The sequence below is a fragment of the Macaca nemestrina genome, chromosome 3 (assembly GCF_043159975.1).
Source record: "Macaca nemestrina isolate mMacNem1 chromosome 3, mMacNem.hap1, whole genome shotgun sequence".
Classification (NCBI taxonomy): Eukaryota; Metazoa; Chordata; class Mammalia; order Primates; family Cercopithecidae; genus Macaca; species Macaca nemestrina.
Window position 1 is genome coordinate 160,033,188 of NC_092127.1, and position 22,663 is coordinate 160,055,850.

Here is a 22,663-nt window from a genome sequence, read left to right on the forward strand (position 1 = left end):
TAAATCTGAAAGCACCTGTTTGTTTGTACATTGATTGCTTATGATAACTATAGGCATCCTCCTCCCAGTCACATGTTGCTGAACACGTGATGTCTGTAGAGAGCAGCCCTACCATCACGAGTTCATGCTCATGGAAATGCTGGGTGACACATGAGATAAAAATGAGATATTTATCTGCATCCTCAAAGGGACATGAGGTCACAGGACAGTACAGGTTGTTGTTGACGGTGAGTCAGACATTCCCCAGGAGAAAGGTAAATGAGCGCAGGCAGGGGACGTAAAAAGAGGCACAGTTTCTTGGAGGACCCGACTCCTGGATAGACAGACTCAGGCTATTGGACAAAATATCCAGAAGAGCAAGAGCTCAGAAAGCCGTTCCTTAAACTGACCAACTCTGGACAGTTACCACACTCTGCCTCGCTGGGACTGCTTATCTGTGCAGGGAATCAGCACGCCCCACGTAAGTCTTGACCTCTTGTGCTAGAGCATGTGGAGACGCATCACATGAACCTTTGACTTAGTCAAATTGAACAATATTTGTTTCCTCCAACCGCCTGTATGCTCCTTTCCTCCACAAAGAAAAGGGCCCTAGGGTGAGTACCAAATGGCATATGTGAATGTTTACTCATTTGGTTTCAGTTCTCATGTGCCCCTCGTGGTGTTACTATCTTGCTTATTTGGAATAATTCTGAAGTTTGAAGATACAAATTCATGTTCAAAGGCACACAAACATATGCATACACAATTTGTGTGATGCAATGTGGATCCTAAATACAAACCTGCTACTTCATCTAGTGCTTAATTAAAGAAAAAGCTATATCTTCTAACACAAGCAGAAAACCCAGCTGGGCTTGATATATTAAGAAAAAGCAAATTAGACTTCCTATGGACTTTTCAAAGGTAAGTGGAATATACCTGATTTCACCTATGGGCTTACTTTGGAACCTAATCGTCACATACAATGCAATGCAACTGTCTCTGTTCTTGTCCTCAAGTGGACCAATTTGAGATTGTGTAGCACATGACAGGTTATGAGAATATTCATGAACTTAAAGAAAGTTCTGTTCTTAAGAGAGTCACCATAGGAAGAACAACACAGAGCTTCAGAATTAACACCATAATAAAATAAACCACCACACTTTGACACTAAGGGAAGAGGAGGTTAAAAATAATGGAACTAGTTTCATCCTGTTTAGGCTGAAGAGCCAGCTCAGCAGATATCACATTCCAGAGTGAGGTTCCAGACCATCATGCAGGACTTGAAAGGGAGGTTCTGAAAACCAGTTTTGCTACTGTTAATAGATTACCAACTGCTAGCCTGAAAAAGAAGACTGGAGAGGCAGGGAAAAATGGTGGGGATCAGGGTGCTGTGGGTTGTTTCTCTCACCTCCCCCTCCCTAAAAGGAGGTCAGAGAGATGCCTGTCCTTGACTTCTAGCCAAGAGGAAGGGACTTTAGTGGACCACGTATGGAATGCCCCCTATAGCTTGGGGATACAGGCATCTGGTACCTAGTGACATCTGGAAACCATGAAGGCTAAGTGACTGAGGCTGCCTAGCTGCTGTGATGGAGAAGTGAGACAGAGCTGCAGGGCTGGGACTGGCCCAGAGGTCTAGAGTTCCTCAGAGCAACACAATACCTGAGTGTTTCCCATGTGCTACATGTGGACAGCAGGCTGCAGTGAGCTGACAAGCATTTCTGTTTGTTTTGTTTTTCCCAGGTCCTATCAAAGGAGTGTGCTGGGCTGTAGAGAGGATCTTAGCAGAAAAGTACTGGAAGCACATTGCTGGATGTCTAGGAGCTGAGGAAGTAACCAGCTAGAAAAAAGATGCATTCCCCTGTGTCTAGGCAACTGTAGGTAAGAGATGCTCAGGGAAGACAGGGCAGAGGTACGGGAGGGGAAGGACCTCCAGGAAGCCATGAAAAGGCCTCCAAAGAGATGGGAGGCAGCTTTAAACATGTGCTAAGAACAGAGAGTTCACAGCCCAGTTCAGAACAGTACTGGTTATGTAAGAACTTTCTGGCCACCTTACCTTTCCTATATACCCTAAACTGTAACTTTATAGGAATCATAAATGTCATTGGGATTAGGAAAGAAGAGAAAGAAGTGCCACGTGGAAAAAGAAAGAAGATCCCCATTTCCCATTGTAGGTGTTGTTTGTGAGAGGCCCCAGATGGGGAAGAAAAGTGTAGACCGATGTTTTCATTTTCACCTTAGACTGGACATACTCATTACTGAACTGAGACTGATTTAGCAGACAGGAGTGGCCAGAGGGCTTGTCTTGTCTGAAAGGGATGAGAACAGTTATTGAGATTGGCCTGGGTTTTCATCCAAATGGGGTGAGGGACAGGAAGTAGCCCACAACATGAGTCTGAACAGTGAAAGAAAAAAATAAACTTGCTTTCCAGTTGTATTCCATGAGTTTTGCTCTCTCAATATAACTGTTACACCAGCAAAAAAGAAGCACTGAAGTATTCACTCCTAAAAGACCAACTCTAATTCACATTGGAAACGCAGAAAGTAGAAATGAATTTGATTAATTTACCATTTTCCAAAAGTACAAGTTTTTACAAATATACACAGGAAAGAATAGGCTTTTACCTTCTTTGCTACTTCAGCTAGCAGAAGGGTCTTCCCAGTGCATGGCCCACCATATATAATAAGAGGGTTGATGTGTCCAGTTTTGCTTGGAAGAATGTAGTTATGCACTATGTTTAGAGATTCACATTTGTACTCATAGAAGGAGGCGTATGTTTTACATAATGATGAATGTTGAAGGATTTCGTCATAGAGTGTATCAGTTTCAGTGTCAAAATTCTGTTGTACCGTTGCCTGAATTATGTCAATCATGTCCTCATAAAATTGTTTACCAAGTCCTTCGATGTAATGATTTTCTATTTCTTGGGAGTAGCCTAGTTTCATGTCACAATGAGTAACAGATGTGTACACTCGCAGATTAGATGATGCAACAATAGTAGGAATAAATTCATCCCTGAGTTTTATCAGCTTCTCTTGGGCTTCTGGGTCCCGAATAATCCTCGGTTCTGTTCCAGTTATATCCATGTATTTTCCCATCTCTGGGATTTTCACAAAGCGCTCAATGTTAGCAATTTTCCTAATGTAGCAAACACACTTCTTTAGAAATGCTGGAGTTTGTTTTCCCAGAGCAAAGTCAAACTCATCCTCTATAGCTGAAAGAAAATATAACAAGGAATTTATTGCTTAGAACAAAGGAGCAACACACCCACATTCTCAATAGTCAATGCTTAGTCATTAGTGGTAAATTATTTTGCTTATGGTTTATAGCGAAGTAATCTTTAGAATAATTTCCTGATTTCTTATTTGTCTTTTCCTAATCAGCCAGCAACCCAGAAGAACAGGTTTTACATAAAATTATCTAATTTTCTCCCCAAGCATAGGAAGAGGTTGGACATAAGCATAATAAAGAAAGCATATCAAATGTATAGTGGATATTTCTAATATCCACTATTTCTAATTGCTGCTCAGTTTTCCTCTCAGACTTCAGAGGTTCTCAGTGGGAACAGCAGGGACCCATTTGGGCCAGGAAAGAAAGAGGAGGAGGCTGAAGGATGTAGCTAGTTAACCGTTCCTTGTCAGCCTTTCCTTAACAAAGTGACCTCACCATTTTGTTTGAGGTGTATTGAGTCCTAGTCAGATATGATCAAATATCAATACAAAAGCACATTTTTTTTTTTTTTTTTTTTTTTTTGAGACGGAGTCTGGCTCTGTCGCCCAGGCTGGAGTGCAGTGGCGCGATCTCGGCTCACTGCAACCTCCACCTCCCGGGTTCACACCATTCTCCTGCCTCAGCCTCCTGAGTAGCTGGGACTACAGGCACCCGCCACCAAGCCTGGCTAATTTTTTGTATTTTTAGTAGAGACGGGGTTTCACTGTGTTAGCCAGGATGGTCTCGATCTCCTGACCTCATGATACACCCGCCTCGGCCTCCCAAAGTGCTGGGATTACAGGCGTGAGCCACCGTGCCCAGCCCAAAAGCACATTTTAAGGCAAAATATAATCATATTCTGATGACTGATTAATCTGGGTGATCTATGTCACTGTTATAATATCCATCGGAACAAATACAAAAAAAATGACTTAGTATATAACTTCATTTCTTCTAAAATATAACATATTATGGCTTACAACACATATACTTGCACATAAGTAAATATACATTATAATAATTTGTGTCCCCATAAGAAAAATTTAAACTAGATCAGTGGTAAAATGTGTAAAAAATGTGTAAAATCAGCTAATGGAAATGAATTACAAAGCAAGCAGTCTTAAAATTGGCTGCTCTTCCTTTCTTCCTCCTTCCACATCCCTTTCCTTCATCTAATTGCTCTTCATTGAACACCTTTTATATTACAGGCGTGACGACAGCTGCTTAGGATACAATGGTGAGAGAAAACAGAACATTGAGAAAAATAATCCATTATGGAGTACTATAAACTGAATGTTTGTGTCTCCCAGAAATTTATATGTTGAAACCTAATCCCCAGTGTGATAGCATTAGGAGGTGGGGTGTTTGGGTGATTTGTTCATGAGGGCAGAGCGTTTATGAATGAAAGTCATGTTCGTATATAAAAGAGATCTCAGAGAGTTCCCTTGCCTCTCCTGCCCTATGAGGACACAGCAAGAAGACAGCCACATGGAGTGGGAAGTTGGCCCTCATTAGACACAGAATCTGCAGGTGCTTTGATCTCAGATTGTGAAATTTCTGTCAGGGAGGCTCTGAATACACAGGGCTGGTCTGGCCATAAATTGAAAAAAATTATATGCTAGCCATAACTCCAATGTCAAGCAAAATCTAGAATATATATACATATATTCTATAATGTAGCTATTAAGAAGGGTGAGAATTTTATTTTAAAATGATGCCTTTCAGTGGGACTCTTGTGATAGTATTTTTTCAGTAATGACAGCCTTTCAATGGAAATTTTCAACTCAAATGAAAAAGATATTTTCGTAGCTGCCAGTGTCTAGTAAGCTGTGCCGTGAGCATCGGTACATTTTACAAAGGGTTTTAATTGGGCACGCTGGTTAAGCAAGCCAGTTAAAGGAGCTTATAAACATATGTCTACTATTCTTTTTAAGGAAGAGTAAGAACTTGTTATAAAGTAGATAAGGGAAGATGCCAGAAATCTGGACATCATGAGCTACTAGCAGCCTTGGATCCATCTCTTTTCTAGTCATCTGTGTAAAATGCTAGCAGGTTGGATTAGCAGCTTGCTACATTCTGAGAGCATCATGAAGAGAAAGGAAGAGGTCAAACTGTATTATCTATATATAATGCATTATAATCAGAGATATGCTCTGCCACCTTTGACTCCCAGGAAACAACTCAACTCTAACTTGACGTTGTTATCACATTTATGGAAAGAGTGTATCAAGCAGAAGTGTTGATCATAAATGGAGCAAAAAAAGAAATACAGATAAACCAATTTGGCAGAGCCCATCTAAGCTTGGCTCGGGGGGAAAAATGCTGTACACAGAATGCCTGGTATGGTATCGACTTAAATATACCTAAATAAATGAGAGCTATGATACAAAGGCAACTCTACAGAGTTATTTTCAGAGGCAAAGTGCATGCTTATGATTTTAGGGAACTTTTATTCATAATTTCTGATGCCTATGTATAAATATCATAAATTTGAGAATTTTAGGGCATTATTAGAATGTTATATTTATTTTCTGCTTTTGCATGTTCCTTAATGTTCTGAAATTTAACCAGTGATATCACCCACTGAAGGTAATGGTAGAAATAGGTTTCCAGTCCTGGTAACTATTACCCATGAGAAATTGATTTCTTTACGATTCCCAAGGCCACTGAGTTTTGATGTTCTCAGAAGGGCACCATTTTAGAGTCTTAATTTATTTCTCTTCCTCTCCTGTTGTTTAAAAAGGTGAAACAAGAAGCGTGAAAAATTACATTCAAACATAAATAATACACCTTTAACAGGTTCTATCCAGTATTCTTATTTCAAGGTTTCTAAAAATATAACGTATACTATATCCATTTGAAAGAGTTGGCACGTCAGCAATTTTGATTGTGCAGACATGATCTTAAAAGGAGTTTGAATGTAAAATAAACAACATTGTCATAAGCATGTATATATTCAGGAGATATAACCCCAAGCAGGAAACAGCCCACTTGCAGTAGCTCATGTGAAATTTCTCATCTTCACATGGCTATCCATGTGGACAGAGTTCTTCACTATGGGGAAAGCTAGGACAAGTGTTTGCCAGTGAAATAAGGAAACACTGGAGCTGTGTGATTGTAAATAAGAGGATAACTTCCCCAAACTGGTGTCTTTTACATAAATAATAGGAAAGCTTCACTCTAGGTACTTTTTTCTAAGACAGCTCTTGAAGGAACAGGGCTGTTCTGTCTTTGGTAAAGGTGAAGAGCCTGAGCCTCAAAGATGGATCTAAAGTTTCCAAAGGAACAAGGATAAACCCTAATCTATATATTTAAATATAGTACTTATTCCTGATGATTGTGGTATTTTCAGGAAGACTTTAAATAAGCCCTAACTTTTAAATTTGTCAAAACGATTTGTATCTTCTCTGAGCTTCACACACATGTATTCAATGAGAATGATTACCGGGTGCCTTTTAGGTTTTCACGAAAGCTTCGCTGCACCATTCCAACACCAATCTGAAGAAGCAGCTATTATAATTTTTCCCTTTATAAATTTTCACTATCAACTTTCAAAATAAATGCTTACAAATCTGACTACTTTTACCTACTTGTGTTTGTTCCCTGGAAACTATGACTGACATATTCCTTCAGTTCTGTAGTTTCCTGAGCAACTTCTAATGATAAAGCTTCCTTTCCATGTTTGAGAAAGGCCAACAGGTGAGCCTCTGTACACAGAATGCATGGTACGGTATAGACTGAAATATACCTGAATAACTGGGTAGGTTTTTATTTTAACGTTAAATTTGAGCCTACCAAATCCCTGTGTCACACCATCCAATGGCTCCATCTCACCCAGAATAAAACATAAGGTTCCCATTATGGCCTGTGCTCAAGTTCTATCCTCATCTCTCCCTCCTTGTAAAAGTTCAAACAAACAGACAAACAAACAAACAAGCAGCAAAGCTACCTTTTCTTTTTCCTGCTCCTGGAATTAACTAAGCACATTCCTGTCTCAGAGGTCTTGAACCTGTTGCTCCCTTTGCTGGGAATTCTCTACCTTAGCTACATAGGACACTGTCAGCTCTGATTTTCTTCTGTAATTCAGGTCCAAAGTCAACTCCTTTTTGCCCACCTTATCTAAATCTGGACCCCCACATCCTTTATCAGTCACTATTATCCTATGACTGCTTTATTTTATTCACAATACTTATCAATCACTTTTGATATGATCTTGTTCATTTATTTGATTACTTGGCTATCACTTATGAATATTTTCCTCCCTCTAAAAAAATAAGTTGCAGGAGGCCTGAGACCCTGTCTTTTTACTCAGCGTTGTCTCCCCAGTGCTTGGCACATAGGAACCCAACAGGTTCATTAATATTTGCTGGATAAGCGGGTGAATGATGAATGAACAGCTCAATGGAGAAGTCATGGCAGAATGTGGTCAGCTATATCCGGGGCCACCTCTGGCTTCTTTTAAAATCACATTTTCTAGAGAAGCCTTCGAGTTAAGGAAAGACTTTTCTATGAATTAAAACAAAAGAACATTTGCTTCTCCAGAACATAGGAACATTTAAAAAATTAAATTTCATCAGGCAGTAAATGAGATTAAATTTGCAGGGCATTAAAGGGAAGCAGTAGATGTACCTATTAATGATCTATTTCTTATTTTACTGAAGGTGTGGGAAAATTACCTGAGAACAGGTACCTCCTAGCCTGGCTGTGTTTCATTTTACCCTTTTCGTGTAACAGCTTTACAGCAGCCTTAAATATCTTCTTGATCTCATCTGATACCTCTTGCCATGTCTTCTCATTTTCAGCATTGGCAGAAGGCTGCATCTATAGAGATGTAAAAGGGAGAAATTAGTCTTACAATCATCAAAAAAAAAAAAATATTTAAGAACAAGAAAATTTATATTATTTGAAGGCCCACTATGTGCCAATACTATGATAGGTGCTTTACAGACAGTGTCTAATTTAATCCCCTTGATGTCCCTGAAAGTTAGAAATTATTTCCATGTTGCATGCGAACTTGACCAAATTACACAAGGGTGTCACCCAAATAGGGTGTGTTTATTGGACTTTCTTATATACCATGCTTTTCGCATTTGAGTTTTGATACAAATGCCATAAGAAAATAATCTCTGGTGTCCTTGAAAGGGGAGAGAAAGTTAAAGGGGAGGTGCTCTTACATTATATCTAATTGTCTTTATTTATTTTAGCTTCATTTGTTTTGATGGTCCACTAGGAGATAAAATGGGAGGAATGCCTACCAATAAAGTAACATTTACATAGTCTTGATGATAATCTTATTAATACATTCATTTATTCAATAATAATTTATGCAGAAATATCATATGGGGTTTTAGGAATAATCTCAATTTTCCTAGTGGATCATAAAAATAAATGAAGAAACAAAGCAAATTAAATAGTAACATATGAGAAAATCCCCTAGATCATGGTATAAACTGGTTTCTTGGGGTATCAGGTTCTTTGCTATCTATATTTACTCATGGCATCTTTAACTGGGAAATGGTTTGGGTTTACCCCAATATTCCCACCCAGAGAAACAATATTGTTACAGATAATTACTTTGAATAATACGTGTGAGGGCGAAGAAGAAAAATCAAGGATTCTGATCTAATTTCCTATTGTACAGAGAAAATGTATTATGTTGGATACCAGAATGACAAATACACAGATCCCGAAGCGGAGAACTGTGGGTAACCCACAGCTGTCCTCTTGGAACTGCCTGGGTGCTGACTGAATCAAGGACATTCTCTTTGGCAGAGGGTTGGGTATCTATACCTTCTTTGCAGTCTCCCTAAATATTCTACTCAGTGAACAGGTTCACCCTTCCTCTCTTCCTCTTTCATTTGCTTTTAAGGGACATATCATAAACTTGGGAGCCAAGTTGGAAAGTAGATAACAATGTTTCCATCATGCTCAAGCATGAATCACTCCATCACTCTCCATAAGATGCATGAATATAAATGGACTGTTTAAAATGTTAAAGAAAAAATATTAAGTTAAAATTTAAAAAGAGACTATAAATCATAGCTAGGTAGATTTTACAAAGGCCTTCCTCCCACAGAAAACAAATGCACACATGAACCTTTCACAAAATTAAAAACTGTAACTGTCAAACTTGAAAACTCAATGTACAGACAGTGAACACAGCTGAAGAAAAAATTGGTGAACTGGAAAAATAATCTGAAGTTATCTTCTGGAAAGCAGCACAGAGATAAGAAAATTGATTATGTGAAACTGATCGTGATTATGATATGATTATGATCAGTTTCGCATGATCAATTTTCTTAATTTTTTTCTTCTTCACCCTCACATGTATTATTCAAAGTAATTATCTGTAAGAATATTGTTTCTCTGGGTGGGAATATTGGGGTAAACCTAACTGATCATGTGAAATGATCCCTTTTCATTGATTATGTGAAAGAGAATTAGAAGCCGCAGAGGACAGACTGAGATGGCCGAAGGCAAACATAATTAAGGAGCACAAAGAAAGAGCAGAGGGAATAGAGGAGAGGCATTGTTTGATGAGATGATGACTGAGAATTTTCTAGAATTAAGAGACTATATGAATTCACAGATACAGGAAGCATGACATATACCAATCAGAATAAATGGACACATTATAGAAAAGTGGGCAAAACAGTAACTTTTCAGATAAGTAAACAAAGGGAGCTTCATTAATGGAAATTTAACCAATTAATATTAAGAATTAATGACCAATTATTTCATTAAATTATTAATTATTTAATAATACCAATATTAATAAGTAAAAATCAGTATCATTAGTAAACCTTCTTTGATGGAACTTATAAAGGATATACTTCAGGAAGAAGGAAAATTAGACTAGAAGGAAAGTTAGAGATGCTAAATGGAAAGGTGAGTGACAATTTATAGTTTCTTAGTTTTGGATTTAGTTTTTTTTCATTCAATTTTTAAAGGTGCACAATGTGATGTTTTGATACATGTATATACTGCGAAATGGTTACCACAATCAAGTTAACTAACAAATCCACCACCTCACATAATTACCTTTGTTTTGGTGGGTGGTAAGAACACTTGAGATCTACTCTGTCAGTCAATTTCAGGTTTATAATTAACTATAGTCACCATGAAAGTTTGTGCCCTTTGACCAACATCTCTCCATTTCCTCTAAATCCCAGACCTTTGTAAACACACTTCTATTCTCTGTTACCATGAACTCAACATTTTTAGATTCCACATATAAGTGAGATCATACGGTATTTGTCTTTCTGGGCCTGGCTTAATTCACTTAGCATAATGTCCTCCAGGTTCATCCATGTTGCTGTAAATGGTAGAATTGTTTTCTTTTAAAAAGACTGAATAATATCACAGTATGTGTGTATATAAATGTTCCTTAATTTCCTTCTACATTGTCTTTATCTTTTCATTTGCTGACAGACACTTAGACTGTTTCCATATCTTGGCTATTGTGAACAATTCTGCAATGAACCTGGGAGTACCGACATATCTTCAAGACAGTGATTTTATTGCCTTTGGATATATACCCAGAAGTGGGTAGTCCTATTTTTAATTTTTTGAGGAACGGCTATACTGTTTCCCACAGAGGCTGCCCCAATGTACAGTCTCACCAACAATGTACCAGGATTCCTTTTTCTTCACATCCTTTCTAACGCCTACTATCTTTTGACTCTTTGATGGCCATCCTAACAGGTGTAAAGTGACTTGGCATTGTGGCTTTCATTTGTGTTTCCCTAAGGATCAGTGTGGATTTAGTTTTAAAAGGAAAACTTGGGCCGGGCGCGGTGGCTCAAGCCTGTAATCCCAGCACATTGGGAGGCCGAGACAGGCAGATCATGAGGTCAGGAGATCGAGACCATGCTGGCTAACACGGTGAAACCCCGTCTCTGCTAAAAAAATACAAAAAACTAGCCGGGCGAGGTGGCGGGCGCCTGTAGTCCCAGCTACTCGGGAGGCTGAGGCAGGAGAATGGCGTGAACCCGGGAGGCGGAGCTTGCAGTGAGCTGAGATCCGGCCACTGCACTCCAGCCTGGGCGACAGAGCGAGACTCTGTCTCAAAAAAAAAAAAAAAAAAAAAAAAAAGAAAGAAAGAAAGAAAACTTGGGGCCTAGGGCAGAGTAACTTTCTGTCTTTTCTGTGCAGAACCACCCCTGGATGACGTAAACGGTAATAATGTAGTAATGGACAGATCCATAGGCTGGAGGGAAAAGCAGCTTACTGCATTTCTATTGCTTTTCAGCATTTCTGCCTTGGGTCTGAGGTAATAGGCTGCTGGCACTGAGTTCTCATCTCGACAGTACCACTCCTCCAGCAACTTGGTCTCCAGCTTTGCCTCTATGGCGGCATCCAAAATCATTTCAAACTCTGAGGCTTCAACTTCTCCAGGGATTCGGATATTCCCATATTTTTCACCTAATAGTCCCTGTGTATCAACAAGAAAGTTCAATTTAGTGTATCACCAAGAAAGTTCATTTTAGTATTCACATCACATGGTCACTGTATAAATATTAATCAATAGATAACAAGATACATTGCTCCATCAGTTTTCTCTTTTGGTCACAGTGGATAGTTGATTTCCTAAGTAAAATCAGATCAATTATATTACAAAAAATTATTCATAGGCTGAGAAATGAGACTCCATATCACAATCACATCAGATCAATTCAAAATAAAGAATTTTTGCAGCCAATTTACTTTCTCAAAGTTTACATAATACAACAAAAGCTGATCTACTCTGAGATTTGTTTGTTCATATCAAAGAAAAATGATGTGCTAGACCTTAAAAATGTCAAACATTACTGTAAAGCCTCAAACCAAATAACTGCTTTGTCAAGAATTGATAGCATAATCCTAAGCTTCAGATTCACACCCCTACAATGAAAAGAAGTATGACATCACTGAATGTGATAGTACTAGTAACCCCATTGGTAACTAAAAAAAAAAAAAATTCAAAATGTAAACAAGAGAGCATTTTCTCTCTATTAAATTGGCAAAAGAAACCTCTCACAGAAAAACAATGAACAAATATGTACTCAGCCTTATGTCAAGGTGTGAGAAAATAACCATAGAGTGCTGATGGGTGTGTAAAATGGTCTAGCATTAGAAGCCTAATCAGGCAATATGTATTTAGAGCCCTAAAAATCCATATAACTTTTTACTTTGCATTTTTTTCTTCTGAGAATTTGCCTTTAGGAAATAATTAAGGATGCAAATACTTCCAAAAATACTTATGCTGAATTGGTTTCTTTGAAAGAATTGCCTAATAACCTAAATGTTCATTCAAAAGATGTACTAAATTGTATCATACAAGTAAGTATATTAACTTAGAAAGATGTTTACAAATACATATTAAATGAAAAGTGTAAGTTATAGAATGGTATTCATAAGATGATTCCAGGCTGAGTGTGATGGCTCTCGCTTGTAATCCCAGTACTTTGGGAGGCTGAGGCGGGTGGATTCTTGAAGCCGGGAGCTCGAGACCAGCCTGTCCAACATGATGAAACCCTGTCTCTACTGAAAAATACAAAAATTAGCCAGGCGTGGTGGCATGTGACTGTAATCTCAGCTACTTCGGAGGCTGAGGCCCAAGAATCGCTTGAACCCGGGAGAAGAAGGTTGCAGTGAGCCAAGAATGCACCACTGCACTCCAGCCTGGTAAACAGAATGAGACTCTGTCTCAAAAAAATAAAAGATGATTCTAGTGATTTTGATATTTATATATAGAGAGAAGAGAGAGAATATTATGTACATATGTTAGAGAGAATATCACGTATATATGCATACACAAACATACATAAGAAACATTTTATAAAAATGCAAAGCAAGGTTTTTTTTTTTCCTTTTAATGACATTTATTTTAATGCTGAATTTACTCCCGTGCCATAAGTTTTTGTTTCTTCAGTTTCTTCTGGGATATCTTTTTCTTCTGGGCAACCTCCTCTTCTGGTTTAGGAACCATCTGTTCCTTTTCAGTAAGGATCATCTCAATGTGGCAGGGAGAGCTCATGTATGGGTTAATCCGACCATGAGCTCTGTAGGTCCGTCGGCGCATCTTAGGTGCTTTGTTCACTTGGATATGCTCGATGACCAGAGAATCTACATCTAAACCCTTAAGTTCAGCATTACTCTCTGCGTTTTTAAGCATATGCGGCAAAAATTCAGCACTCTTTTTGGGCTACCGACCTTGTGTCCAGCCCCACTGCTTGGCCTGGGCACACGTGCCAACTCCACCATTGTAACGTCAGAATGGTACGCACTGTTTCTGTAAAGTGACATCTTTCAGATACTTCGTGGATTTTCGAATATGCATACCCTTGATGGCCTGGGCAGTTTCACGAGTGTTCTTAAAGTGAACACGAAGATTGGAACCTCTTGATTTGCATGATTTCGTGGGGTTCTCCGGGTTAAGTGAATAGCGAACCATTTTCAGATTACCTCAGGCCGCTTAGGGAAAGAGCCAAAGCAAGGTTATTAATGGCTATCTTTGGGTGGTTTCAAATTTACATAGGTCATTAAATAAGTTTATTATTTTTTATTAAAAACCTTTTTTTGGTATACATATATATTATTTTGTAGTGAGAAAAACAGCAGGTATTTAAACATCTTAAATTTAGTGGTGTAGGCCGGGCATGGTGGCTTACACTTGTGATCCCAGCACTTTGGGAGGCCAAGGCGGGAGGATCACCTCAGGTCAGGAGTTTGAGATCAGCCTGGCCAAAATGGTTAAACCCTGTCTCTACTAAAAATACAAAAACTAGCCGGGTGCGTACTAGTAATCTCAGCTACTAGGGAGGCTGAGGCAGGAGAATCGCTTCAATCTGGAAGGCAGAAGTTGCAGTGAGCCGAGATTGTGCCATTGCACTCCAGCCTGGGCAACATAGCGAGACTCCATCTTTAAAAGAAATTAGTAGTACTGCCGATTTGCTTTGTGGAGCAACACTTTCAAGGTTGTTGAAACTGTCTGCTTAAGCCAGTGGTTCTCACAGTGTGGACTTGGAACCAGCAGCATCCGCAACACCTGGGAACATGTGAATTCTCAAGCCCCATCCCAGAGCTACTAAAAAATAAACTCTGGTTACAGAGCTGAGCAATCTATGTTTTAGCAAGTCCTCCAGGTGGCTGAACTTCCGGTTTAAGCTAATAAAACTATTAGCTTAGATAGCACTTGGCATTTCAATTAATCTTCATCTTACCTAGTAGAAATGAGGGAACACAAAGGACCTCTTACATAAGCCTACCAAAGCAATTTGTCTGCTTTATTGTATCCATGAGACACTTCCCGTGCAATCTGGGGGCACTTTTGTTCTTTCCTCTTGTTGATTAACATTTTAGCATAAACATCAAGCTGTGTTTATCCACTGGAAAGTGAATTTCCGGTTTGGTTTCCCTAGGGGGCACTTCTGACTACTTCTCCTGCCTATCCAGTATTCACAGTGTCCTTTTCATCAGATACAGGCAGCTGAAAGAGTAAGAGAAGTCCTTGGTAGATCTGTGTCCACATAAATTCATGACCTAAACTCTACAACACACTAGTAAGCTCTCTGAGGGAGAGGCCAGAGCTGTTTATTCCTAGCTATAGAAAGGATTAAAACACACAGTTGTTGACTAAATGAATGAACCAAGACACAGAAAGAAGTCATTAAAGTTTGTTTTGCTCTTCTCTGAAGCTTCTCTCTGTAGTCAAGTAAAATAGTTCAGCTCTCAATAGGTGGAGTAACAATTTGGGAAGGTACCAGTTTTGTGAGCAATAATTTCAGCCGTATTCCTTAAGCAGGTACTGTATAAACATATCTCTGTTTGGACCATGTCCTCTCTCTCTCCTTAGTACATAAGCCATCTCATATAACTGGTTTACTAAGGTGACTGTGAGCACCTGAATTCACTGCCTCAAGCTCAAGCCTCCTCAGTACTAGCCTCAATGACCAGAAAGGAAGTAGATCTAATCTAGCAGTTCTTTTTGGCTGCAAAAGTCCCTTTGGAAGGGGCTAGAATGGAGGGATGCCACATTATTGGTATCCATTATTTCAGCATGATATATGAGGGTTCTACAGAGGGTGTGCTAATCCCAACCCACTGTATTCGCCTGAAGGCCAATTAAGAGCACTTCTATTGAATCTACATTGGGCCAATCTTGATAACAGGTTTATATAACAAAAATGATGTATCTCAAGTTGTTTCCCAAACTTCTCTAATGGTTCCCTCTTCCAAAATCTCTTATGCTAAACAAATTGGCATGGTCTTTCATTTTACCACACATACAGAGGAACATTATCTTTTTTAGGGTAACCAACCTGGTGATTATCCCATTATCTTGCCTAATTCTGGACAGTCAGCACTCTTAGTTGGGGCTGTATGCCACTAAGAATGAGATTTTAATGCTGGGATGTGCCATTAAACAGACCCACATGGGCGAAATAGGGAATAAGAGAATGTCTAAGCAGTAGACATTGGTAGAATTCAAAAAAGTATACAGATGGAGTTTGATCATTGGTGGAGGACCAGGTAGACAGACAGCACATTAAATATGGGATTTAGTAATTGACAACACTCCATCTAGTAGCCAATTCAGTCTTGGAATATCATGGACTAGTTACTACAATCCAAGGCAAGACCAGCTGGGTTTTGGGCATGAGGCAGGGAAGAGGACAAAATAGAGAGTACAGAAACAAGATCTTGTCCCTGGACAGCACCATCATGATTGCACAGCAATGTACTGTTGGTTCTTCAACTTCTTTCTGCTCTAAACAAGGCTGGTCCCAGAGACTAGGGTTCAGTCAAATCTATGGATCGTTTTCTAAAATATGCTTCACAGATCATCTACATCTGGATCACCCAGGGTACTTGCTAAAATGTAGGTTGCTAGGTCCATTCTCAGATGGAAAGAACATTGTGAGTGAAGATTCCAAGGAAACTGCATTTTAAAATGAGGTTCCAAAGGAATTCAGAATTTGAGAGCCATTGCTATGGGCAGTGCAAATGTGGTCTCATGAGGAATGGTTAGCAAGTACTGAAGGGGCAGAGCCTGGAACACAGTGGATCATTTCAAAAATCAAGGGCTATTTAAAAATAATCATTTCTTTCAGTTGAGCACCCGGCACCAAATACTGTAATTATGTAATAAATATAGTAAGGCAAAATGTTCCTTAAAGATTACTAAAGAAGAAAAAATATCCTAATCCCATACAAATAACAAATATATATTGAGTGCCTACTATATATAAAGTGGTAATATAGAACTTCAGAAAAGTAATAATGTGCTACAGGCTTCAAGTTACTTATTGGATTGTTCTCCCTTACTCTTTTCCTTCTCACTATTGATTCTTCCTTTAGGTGGAATGCTCATAAATCATGAATCAGTTAAATTTTAGGAGTCTAAGACAGGATTCTACCTCAGTCTTATCTTGCTATTTGACAAACAGCAAAAGTGAATTTTGCTTCCACATTTTTCAGTAAGATATTTTTGGTCTGTGTGTGTGTGTGTGTGTGTGTAGTTACAGTTCTAAAATAACACACAAATATTTACAGATAAGGCAACACACAAATATTTTACCAGGACCAGAGTCAATTTACAGAAGGGGGCAGTCCAACTCAGTTGCAAAGTCCAGCTCATATGGTCAATGGACCAGAGCAGAGGTGGAGATGGAAGACCAAGTTCAAGAGGCTAGCAGTTAAACTCTAGGCAGCAAGATGGATTCCACTGTTTTGTTTCCCAATTAGACTATTCCTTAGCTCTGCAGCCATGGCAGTATCCACGAATGACTTTAGGGCAGCCACAGCAGCTATGAACAAGAAGGCATCCTTCTCTGTTCACTGGCAGTAGAGTATTCATTCCAGTCACTGAAAGAGAAACAGATTTTCCACATCCTTCTGACCCCAATTCTCAAAAAGCTTGCTTTTTGCTTAGTTAAACCAACTTTGCCAGTTTGTAGGGAAAAACTTGGTGCAGAGATGAGAGACTACATTCAATTTTGCATTGAAGTCCATTTTTATGAGTTACACTATTGATCCATCTGCCTATGACCCTAGACAGAAGAAATGCATATGAGTGAAATAATTTTCTATTTTTTATTGAATAGTTTAAACATTCTGTCAATAGAGATGTGAAAATAAACATATGGGATTTTGCCTGTCTGTAGAAATCTATAGTCACCTCTCTCCCATCCACCTTACCAAATGTGGAAACACATTTAAATTGGCCTATTCTTAAACACTGAAGACACATAATATCAGCTAGGCAGAAAGCAACAATACAACACTCAAATATAATCTGGGGAGTTAAGTCCAAAAGGCTCAAAAAATCTAAGAAAAATTTCTCAGACTTAACAAACACTTCCTGATGTTTTGGAACTGGATAGAGGTGGTGTTTGTACAACACTGTAAATGTAGTAAATGCCACTCAATTGTTCACTTTAAAATGGTTAATTTTATGTTGTATGAATTTCACCACAATTAAAAATACTTTCTGAACTATTGAGCTCTTTAGAACTAGGAATTTAAATGTAAAAAGACTCTCTACTTCTTAAAATCTCATTTTCCTTCTTTACATGCTGCTATAGCTACATCTAAGCCACTGCTTTCAAAGGCTTAGAGATAACATTTTCCCTCTTCTCAATTGATTTTTTTTCCTTTCCATTGGGCAAATATTGATTTCTCTCCACTCTGCTCATCATGTGCAGTTAGCTCTGCCTGGGCTTGCAACTGAGAATCTTTGGGGTCTGAGTCTACGGCATGCAGTTTGTATTGTACCAAACAGAATACAGGAATAAGTATTCTTGAAGGTGTTGATGAGCTCAGTGTGTCCTTGACTTTACTCTGTGGTGGGATGTCAGGAAAGACAGGTGAGGATAGAGTATTTGAGGTTATGGATGCCATGCTTTGCTGGGCATGAGGCAGCTGCTCCCTGGACTGCTGCTTATGAGCCATTGCTCATGGGAGAACTGTAAAGGAAAAGAGATCTTCACTCATCCTCCTCCACAAACTGGGGCTATAACAAGATGAAGCATATACTCTTTAAATGCCCTATTCCCCCAACCCAGTCACCGGAGCAAGGCAGGTGGGCCTATTTCTCTCTTTCTATATAAATAAAATTTTATGATTTTATGCATAATTTTCCTTCATATATGATCTCATTTGACACTCAAGCATCTGTGAAGTAGGGAGAGACACCAAGGCTCCCAGACCTCAGCAGGCTTGCCCAAGGCCATGTTTCCCAGAAGACATGGTAGTACCAGCATTTGAATATGGGGCTTTAAATTCAATATCCCCATTGTTTCTACTTCATCAAGTTCTTGTACTACTTCCCCTTCTGAGAGTATCTTAGAGCAGCTCATTTGATTGTGATACCTCTTGTAGCCAGTACCCTTGGCAGGGCTACCATGTATGAATGTGCAGGCTGTGCACTGCACAACTCCAGGGGGCACTGTGCACAAGGGCTATGGCATGTTCGGTGTTATAGCCCTGGGTGTTGGTATTCTTTCTACCTGATTTATTCTTTTGGGTGGGAGAACAATGGTGGTTGTGATGTCTTCCCTGGAGCTCATGGTCAGTGTTAAGAACTCTACTGTGGAGTGAGACCACCTGAACCCCGCCAAAGAGCCAGTAACACCTTATTCACAACTTAACATTATTTTCTCAATGATTTGGAAGTCAAGAAGCACCTAAACATCTATTTAAATTTGTAACACAAACATAGGATACTTTATTTAGAAGTAAATTACAACTCAATTACTCAAACTTTAAGTTTCTCATGTCACAAGTAGAAAGAGGAAATGGAGAAATGGGGATGTGATGGTTAATTCTGTGTGTCGACATGACTGGACCACAGGATGCCCAGATATTTCACTTAACATGATTTCTGGTTGGGTATGTGATGTTGTTACTGGATGAGATTAGAACTTGAATTGGTAGACTGAGTAAAGCAGATGGCCCTCCCCAACTGCGTATGTATCATCCAATCCATTGAGGGCCTGAAGAGAACCAAAAGACAGAGTAAAGGAAAATTTGTTCTCTCTGCCTGACTGTTGAGCTGAGATATTGATCTTCTGCTCTTGGACTGGGACTTACTCCATTGGCACTGCTGTTTCTTTGGCTTTTGCAGTTGGACTGGAATTTATACCACCAGCTTCCCTAGGTCTCCAGTCTGCAGATGGCAGGTTGTCGGGCTTGTCAGACTCCACAGTTGCATGAGCCAATGCCTTATAATAAATCATCTACATATATTTGATTGACTTTGTTGCTCTGGAGAACTCTAATACAGGGGGAGATGGGAAAATGATATATAAATTGCAAAATAATGACAAGTGACTAAAACATTCCCTGTTAAAATAATGTCCATATTAAAGGTAATCTAGATAAGGTCTTTAAAAAAGGTCATATTTTTGGCACTAATAGACATGAGGGTAATATTTTTGGAAAACTATTCATTTCTCAGTTATTACAGATACATGCTTGTATGCAGGGTTGCCAAGAATGAATGTTAGCAGATATATCTAGCACATTAAGCATTTTTCATTGCAAAACATTCAATTATCCAGATATCCATGATGGTTCTGATGGTCGATAATAATTTGATATTTACTGGCATTTCTCTATGGGCAAAAAAAAAAAATCAATTTCCCACAATGTGTATACAGTGAGCCTGTGTTTAACGTATTACAAATATGAGTCTCTGAAATAGGATATATCAACAAAGGGATACATTCATGGGTACAGATACTTAATCTAATCTGCAGATAAAGAAAGAATATTTTGAGGTTAGTAGAAGGCAAGGCATTAGGAGTGACGTAAGCAGATTGTTTTGTCTCTTTGAGTTTCAGCTTTCATATTTGTTAACAGAGATAAAACTGTTCCCTTGTATATTTATCTGGCCACATACCTCCTCTGGTGCATCATAAGAGTCAAACAGGTGAGGGTGAAAGCACTCTGAAATGTAAAGCACTTGGCGATACATAAAGTATCACTATAGAAATACAGTTTATAGAGAAACACATATATATGGCATACTGATACATACATACACAGAATAGAAAAAAATGCTGAGAGGTATAGCTGGATAGATAGAAGAATGAAGTATTTCTTGATTGGAAAGACAGAGGCCAGAAGGGAGGAAAAAATGCACAAGTAGTTGCTTATAGGTGGTATGAAGGTAAGAAAATGTGTGGTCAGATAAGTACAAACTTATCAATGTTCCAGGGGTGGAGAAAAAGAGCTTTAAAATAATTATGCTGGGTTAACTGCACTAGCTAGTTGGAACCCCAGCAACAGATGTACAGAGTCACCTTTATAGAGAATACAGGCATTATTTTAAGGGCAGGCGGCAATCCACATGTAAAACAGAAGTTTACAAAAATGAAGCTGTTTGTATTATAATCAGTGTGTTCATAGCTATCTTTGCAGGAATTGAGTTACTTAAATTTGGTTTCTCTATAAAGGAAGGCCAGCATTGCTATGGACCAACTTGTGTCTCCTCAAAATTCGTATGTTGAAGCCCTAACTACCCATGTCACTGTGTTGAAGATGGGGCTTTTAAGGAGGTGATTAAGGTTAAATAAGGTCATAAGAATAGAACCCTAAACTAACAGAACTGGTGTCCTTACTGGAAGAGAGACACCAGAGCTCTCTCTGCCAAGTGAGGACACAGAGAGAAGATGGCCCCTATTCTAGTCTGAAACAGACAGCCCTCACTGGAACCTGACCATGCTGGCACCCTTATCTTAAACTTCCAGTTAGACTGTGAAAAAAATATTTTTGTTGTTTAATCTACACAGTCTACAGTATTTTGTCCTTGCCACCTGAACTGACTAATACAAGCATACAGATGAACAAAATGAATGTGATATTGTCAACATAAGGTCTGCTGTGTTTGGCACTGATCGTAAAATGAGGCAGTCAAGTCATAGATTAGATAATTTACCAATTTCATCTAACATACAGCAGAATAACTAAACTGATGCTTCAATCATGTTTCTTTGAGAGCTAACAATTCTCAGCTTTCTCAAAATCACATTATAGTTTTACCTTTCTTGAAACCTACATTTGTGGTTTAATTATAGTTATTAAATTTACACACATAATCTCACTCCTGAACTCCTTATATTAATAATAATTCTGCTACTTTCTACTTATTGCAAGATGCTTTTGCCTGCAAGGAAGTTTCATTACTTGGAAAACACTGAACACAACCATTATTCTTTAGAAATATTAGAACAAAGGGAACAGTCATAAGGGTGAAAGAGCTGCCTAACAGAGCCGCATGGAATGGAGCCATTCTGGAGTTTGCTGTTAACTTACGTTACTTCCAAAGTACAGATTACAATCCTAACCCTGGCAGTTGCCTCACAAAATTGAGAACTGTGAAATGTGTAAGGATTACTGGAATTCTAAACTGCTAGAGAAAGAATTCATCGGGAAAATGAATACAAATGGAGCCGAGTTTTCAGAGGGGTAGTGGAGACAGAGTTTGGGACATATTAAAAATGAGATGTCAAATTAGCCGGGCATGGTGGTATGCACCTATAATCCCAGCTACTCGGGAGGCTGAGGCAGGGGAATTCCTTGAGTCTGGGAGGCGGAGGTTGCAATGAGCTGAGATCCCACTAGTGTACTCCAGCCTGGGTGCCAGAGCGAGACTCTGTCTCCAAAGAAAAAAAGAAAAAAAAAAAAAAAAAGTGACATGTCTGTGTTATTCAAGTGGTGCTGTCCATGAAGAATTAGAGATGTGTGGATCTGTGGGCCAAAAGATTAAGCTGGCTGAAATAGTAGTCCTGGCAGTTATCAAGGATTCATTCAGTCAATACTTATTGAATACTTAACCTTTTAGGGTGATCAGCTCTTTTTGTGTGCTCAGGACTGTCCTAGTTTGAGCACTCAAAGTCCCAGGAATGGCCTCCACCCCAGTCCCAGATAAGCCAGGACAGTTGGTCATGCTAAGACAGTCATGGTTCCTGCTCCTTTTGTGTCTTTTTTCTTTCTTTCTTTTTGTTTTTTTGTTTTTGAGACAGAGTCTAGTTCTGTCACCAGGCTGGACTGGCAGTGGCACGATCTCAGCTCACTGCAACCTCCACCTTCTGAGTTCAAGTGATTCTCTTGCCTCAGCCGCCTGAGTTGCTGGGACTACAGGTGCGTGCCACCACATCAGCTAATTTTTGTATTTTTAGTAGAGACAGGGTTTCACCATGTTGACCAGGATGGTCTTGATCTCTTGACCTCGTGATCCACCTGTCTCAGCCTCCCAAAGTGCTGAGATTATAGCTGTGAGCCATTGTGCCCAGCCTGTGCCTTTCTTCTAGGAGAGCAGTCAGATACCTGTATGGATTAGATAGTTTGAGGGGCAATTACAGAGTGGAAAGAGGGTGTAGCTGAGGATCACCAACCTTTAGCATGGCCACAGAAGCAGAGGGAGGAAGAATGGAAAAGTGTCACTGAAGTCAACAGAGAAGAGAATAATACTCAAAACATTTATACAGA

General features: G+C 39.1%; 1 protein-coding gene across 2 annotated transcripts in view; it reads right to left on the reverse strand.

Annotated features, from left to right (window-relative positions):
- Nucleotides 1-22,663, reverse strand: part of LOC105487759 (NACHT and WD repeat domain containing 2) — a 197,118-nt gene that overhangs the window by 7,459 nt on the left and 166,996 nt on the right. For both annotated transcript variants that reach the window (XM_011751402.3, XM_071093755.1), the window contains 3 exons: nt 11,418-11,621; nt 7,864-8,008; nt 2,602-3,191 (listed from right to left, as the gene is read on the reverse strand). In XM_011751402.3, coding sequence (XP_011749704.1) covers nt 2,602-3,191; nt 7,864-8,008; nt 11,418-11,621 — 939 coding nt within the window. The remainder of the gene's footprint in view (nt 1-2,601; nt 3,192-7,863; nt 8,009-11,417; nt 11,622-22,663) is intronic.